The sequence below is a fragment of the Dipteris shenzhenensis genome, chromosome 7 (assembly GCF_047967505.1).
Source record: "Dipteris shenzhenensis isolate YYH24624 ecotype China chromosome 7, Dip_SZ_1.0, whole genome shotgun sequence".
In the NCBI taxonomy this organism is placed as follows: Eukaryota; Viridiplantae; Streptophyta; class Polypodiopsida; order Gleicheniales; family Dipteridaceae; genus Dipteris; species Dipteris shenzhenensis.
In genome coordinates, this window is record NC_141602.1 from 43,561,258 (window position 1) to 43,567,325 (window position 6,068).

Sequence of the window (6,068 nt, forward strand, 5' to 3'; positions counted from 1 at the left end):
CAAAGAAAAATACATGCAAAGATCGATGGGATAAGTGATGCAATAACAGGAATTGATGATATTAGTGACAATGATCATGATGTTACCACTCGAATACAAGGCAAAAGGGACAGAGAATCTGAGACTTGTCATGTTGTTCGTAATATTGTTGCTATCATGCCAGAGAATATAGATGGGAGAATCTTGAGTTACAAAGGAGAAACAGTTCAACCACAAAATTCAAGAGGCATTGGCAACAAATTGACATCAATGAACATGTTGACCAGATTGCCATTTCCAAGATATTATAAGGTATCAAATAATTCTCAAGCCTACACAGCATTTGATTATAAAGATGAAGATTCAAGGGAAATGGATTCGAGGTTTGATGGTCTTACAACTAGAAAACGCAAGACACTATTTACAAAAAGAAAGTATGTGAGTGTGAAGAGGCGAAGAATCATGGCATCAATTCCAAAACCAAAGAGACATGTGATGCTATCCGAGGAGAATATGGAAAGGATGCTTATGCGAGTTTGTTGCAAGAGACTTTGCATTAGAAAAGTTGGGAAAGATGATTGTGCAGCCATACGCCTTGGTATTTGGAGTAAGACAACGCCTAATAGACATAACTATCTTCTTCAAGAGTTTTCATGCTTTCTTCATCAAGGCACTAATCAAGATTTGAGCACAGGACACTGTAAACCTAGATTGAAACCCATGGTTAATGGGAGACCCATTTGCAATCGAGGATATCAAAGCCAGATGCCATGGAAGCTTAAATGTTATTCATACAAGCTTAAATGCCATGGAAGCACTATAAATGCAACCGCAAGATTAAAGCAAGTTCTCGAAGACCATGCATTACCGCAGCCTCATCTTCAACAAACAATGCTAGATGGACGTGTCGAATGCCAACAACATCTTCCTTTGGGAATGACAAAGAAGGTCGTCCTAGAAACTGTCAATAAAACTTTACAAGACAGAGACGAGAGCATGATTTCATGATCAACCTTGTACAAAATTTGGCGTAGAGATTTTTGCCATGTCAAGACACCATCAAAGCAAAGGATGTCAAAATATAAGACATGTGATGAATTAAAAAATGCCATTGAACATAGGTATGCTTCTTGGAGAGAGGAAGCTATTTCACATGTCGATAAGTCCATGTGCATCACCGTTGATGGCATGGACCAGAATACAACCACTTTGCCACGATATAGACGTATCCCACCGGCATTGGAGGGCAAATGTGGACTAAAAACACACTTGTGTGGAGTATTAGTACATCTTTTATGATGTATGGATTGATAGTTTGCATGACCATGATAGTAACTAGATTGTTACATCAATCATGAAAGCAATAAGAAAGATCAGAGATGCTTGCAGATGTTTGCCTAACACATTGCGAATACAAGCTGATAATTGTTGGAGAGAGAACAAGAATAAATATATATTTGCTTTATGCTCTATGCTGGTTGGTTTGAAAATATTTGAAGAAGTGGAAGTTGGCTTTCTTCTTGTTGGCCATACACATGAAGACATCAAATCTTCAGTGTTATCTCTGGTGAGTTGAAGGCAATGGATGTTTTGACAATGGAGGATATGCTATTTCAAATTGGGAAAAAAATTGGAGGTTCTTGCAAGGAAGAATCAGAAGTGGCTATCTTAGAGAGGATGGTAGATTGGAGAGCATTCATAGAGCCACATTTACAAACAGGAGATGATGCCCTAATAGGACACACAAATCCACACTGCTTTCGGTTTCACATGCATAACAATATTCCAGTGATGCAATGGAAGCACTACTCAGTAGATGGAGATCATTTATGGAGTGAGTCATATGCTTTATTACAACGAATAATTCCATTGGAGGAAACTAGATTTGTTCTTGCAAAAAACAAATCACTTGACATAGATGAAATGAAAGGCTTGAAAGCCTTCATTAAACATCTTCAAAGTATGATGCAGAAATATCCTGAGCAATCAACTAAGAATTTGGAGACAATTAAATCAATTGAAGCACTTATCCAATCTTTAGAAAGGCAAGAAAACTTAATGAGCATTGAATACTCTGAATCCTTTTGGCCGGAACAAGCTAGGTCACCAAGTTTTCCTTTGGATATAAATATGTTAGTAGATATGGAGGAAGCAGAGGAATGCCTTTTACCTTGAAAATATTGTGGCAGGAAGGGAGACAAACCCTTATCAGAGTTTATACCATCTAATGAGATTGAAGAGGGTCTATTTATTGCAGTTTGGGCATCTGATCCAGGTTCAGAGTTGGATGACCAAGGTGGCCCAATTTGGGTTGCAAAGGTTGCTAAGATAGAAAGGGATGACAAGGGAACTCCTATAACATTTACAGCTTTATGGTATGAACTAAAGCCATTGAAAAATCTCCCGAGAAGATATACAATAAAACAACTCTATGAGGGATGCTTGCAAAAGAAACGTGAATGGGTTCCAAATAATCAGGGATTAATAGAGGTGGAAGTCAGTAGCATTATTCATTGCTGGAAATCGAGGACACGAAGTTTTAAAAAGAAGCATGGATACAATGTTGAAAAATGTATCACAATCCTTGATCCAAGTCGTGTCCATATTAAACATCATTTGGCAAGACTTAACCCATCAAGCTCAAATACATTACATGAATCTGATGACTCTGAACGAGATTCAGATGCATAAGATAATGTTTTGTATGCTTTTTTCCATACAAATGGTGTATCTATACACCACTAATAAGATAATTTATTGTATGGTTTGTTTTTCAAAAAAAGGGTGTATCTATACACCACTTATATATTGAATTCAACAAACTCTTTTTTTTCAAAAAAATGGTGTATCTATACACCACTTATATGTTGAATTCAACAAACTCTTTTCATATGGTGTCATATTTTCACTTCATAGTGTTAAAATTGACCTTGAGTTAGGAGACTACTATTATTATTATTATAGTTATTGGATGGGGGCACCATGCACGAGTTTGGAAATTATAGCTTCACTGAGCCATTTTTTTTAAAATTAGAGGTTACCACTTGACTTTTTACTAGCTTAATAAGCCATATTTGTATATACAGTGACCCATTTAGTGCTCAAAAAAACCCAATTTTTTAGCTCACTAAGTGAAGTTGAGTGGAGAGGATATGCTCCAAAAAAAAGTCCAAACCAAGAGAGAAAGTCCAAAAATTTTGAATAGTGTGTTTGTTATAAGGGGGGGTTGTTTAAAATAGAGTTATGAGAGAGGTGTGTGTGTTAAATTATTAAGCACAATTAATGTGTTGTGTGTGTGTGTGTGTGTGAGAGAGAGAGAGAGAGAGAGAGAGAGAGAGAGAGAGAGAGAGAGATTTATATTTATGATTGTTTCTAAAGAGTTTAGATGTTGTCCAAGTTCGTACCTTTAGGTCTCCTATAGCATTTGTTCATAGGGAGTATCGTTGCTCAACATGCACCATTAAAGGTCATCTTAGAGAACTTGCATGTGTAGCATATTTGTTGTTAATTATAATTAGGCCTTTTAGCTTTTTGCCTGCATGTTTATTAGGACTGCCTCAAGCTAAACTTAACCATAATCTCTAAGTAAGACTATGAGGTATCTATTAATCTATTACTAGAGACAAATGGCTATGACCACTATCATGAATATAAGCGGTTAGATTCAATTTGGTGAATTTGGACCATTGAATGGAACCACCATCACCATGGCATACTTTTTTCTCTTTCTATTAAGTAACTTTGTCTTCTTTAAATGACCTTATTGCATTATTTGGGGTATAGAGTGCGTGCCTCTCTCTTTCTTAGAACATGTACTCTCTCTCTCTCTTGCTTAGCATGCATGCTTGTCGCAAGCAATAAGCATTACAAGCCAATGATTCCTAGGAATTTTGAATCAATGTTAGTTCCTTTACCTTTGAGTCGCTCATGGATCTTTCTTTTGTGTAATTAATGGATCTCACTTCCTAGAAAACCATCTAGCTTTCTTGGGGAAAGTGGACTCAAGTTAATTTACTCAGAGAGGCCATGCGCTTGGGTTTTCTTGCTCTGATTGAATTTGCTTCACAACAAACAAATCCATGCGGAGTCCATGCGATTGACTTTTGTAAGAGAGGCCGTGCATTTAGGTTTTTTCAAAGAGTGGATGTTTCAGGCTAGTATATCTATATTATATATAATTGATGTTGTTCTCTCTCTAGAATTGGATGGTTTATCTCTCTACAGGTGTAACGTTCACAAAGTGTCCAAAAATGAGGTTAAAAAAAAAAGAAGAAACAATGCAAGAAGTGACACACTACGAACTTGGCACCTCTTCGACGACCTCTTCCTACAAGCCTTGCCTAACATGCTCGCCCCCCTTTCCACCACTACCGCCCATTTTTGAATTCTGAGAAGCTTCCAAGAAATTCTAAAGAAGGAGCGTGGTGACACAAGATTAACATGAATGCACATGGTTGTGTTCTTGCTTCCAAGAAGAAGGTAAAATAATGTTTGTGCTAGGGTACCCTACTAGTGTAAAGTATGTGTGCTTCCCAAAATAATTAGAGGAGTGCACTCTTGAAAATTTGACATTTGGGTATATAAGAACATAAATTAATAACATGAGTTAAGAGGAGAGCAACTCTGGAACGTACCCTACGGGCTTTGACATAAGGGTATATAATTAGAATTTGTTGTTGCTACGTCTTCCGTCCAAGGGAGCAATTGCAGGGTGCACAACTGTATCTGCGTTGCGTTTGAAAGTTGCATGAACAGCATGATGATGCCATCATCTAACGCGTGGATATATAGTCGTCTACACCCTCACATATAGTCTCTGCGCGTAGCTGGAGAAATATATGGCAACTCGTCTTTTCCACCGCCTCGCGTACCAGTTCAGTTGTTTGTTCAACCTTTCCTGCCGACTTTAGTATTGATTGCAATTGCAATAGCCTTTGTATACTCCCTCCTCACTTTCTCGGATGCATTGCCCTTGCTATTTAAAGCTAAGCTTGCTCATCACTGTGGCAACCATGAAAGCCCAATCAGCCCCTACCCATGTCGATGAAGGCACCAGAATTGCTCGTTACCGTGGCATCCGACAGCGTTCTTGGGGCAAATGGGTATCCGAAATCCGACAGCCCAAGAATAGGTCTCGCATCTGGTTAGGCTCCTATCACACCCCCGAGGCCGCTGCTCGCGCTTACGATACCGCCCTGCTTCACCTTAGAGGCCCTTCTGCTCAGCTAAATTTCCCAACCTCGCCACCGAAGATACCAGCTGCAGATGTCAGTTATCCGCCGTTGTCGCCTAGTTCCATTCGGAAAGCTGCTCTATCTGAAGGCGCACGGTTTGATAAACTCTATACTAGTCTACCTTACGGAATTTCCAAACTACCCATCGAGAATGAGCCCCCCATCGCTACTTTAACAGAACAAATCGCGCAGGCCGATGACGGATGGAATAGACGCTTAATTAGATCAAATACTTGCTCGCAAGGAACCCCGAATTGCCACTACGGAATTTCCAAACCACCTATGGAGAATGAGCCTCCCATCGCTACTTTTACAGAACAAATCGCGCAGGCTGATGACGGATGGAGTAAACGTTTAGCTAGGTCAAATACTTCCTCGCAAGCAGCCCCGAATTGCCACGCAGAGGCTTGGTCTCAATTGAGTCCCTTGCAGGTGCCCGGACCTGGCGTTGCAAGCCCCGAATTGCCACGCAGAGGCTTGGTCTCAATTGAGTCCCTTGCAGGTGCGCGGGCCTGGCCTTTATCTTGGGAGGCAAGTGGATGAGAGCGAATTTTCTAAGGAAGCAAATTCCTGCGACTTAACTTCTCTTCCGTTTCGATCGCACGTTACCGTCTCGTCATCTTGGTCTTCGAGTTCTGAGAGTTCGCTTATTCCACTTAGCAACACCTTCTCCGTGTGACCTTTTCCAATTTGAATGTTGAACTTGAATTCTGTACAGACGTGGTAGTTTCGTAGCGTCGCTTGTCGGTTGGACAATGTAGAGTTTTGTATGATGCAGTTGGTGCTCCTTTCAAGCTCAAGGTATGGCACAGGTTCTAGTTATTATTTCCATTATTTGTTCTTTGGTTGGAGAGC

At 39.8% G+C, this 6,068-nt stretch overlaps 1 protein-coding gene across 1 annotated transcript; it reads left to right on the forward strand.

Annotated features, from left to right (window-relative positions):
• Positions 1-4,816: 4,816 nt before the first annotated feature.
• On the forward strand, positions 4,817-6,068 carry LOC147900383 (uncharacterized). The gene has a single exon (XM_087377594.1). It carries the CDS (start codon positions 4,941-4,943, stop codon positions 5,754-5,756), a length of 816 nt encoding a protein of 271 aa, XP_087233720.1. The 5' UTR covers positions 4,817-4,940; the 3' UTR covers positions 5,757-6,068.

Coding starts and splice junctions, on each gene's coding strand:
- LOC147900383 (XM_087377594.1), top strand. CDS start 4,941: ATGCATTGCCCTTGCTATTTAAAGCTAAGCTTGCTCATCACTGTGGCA.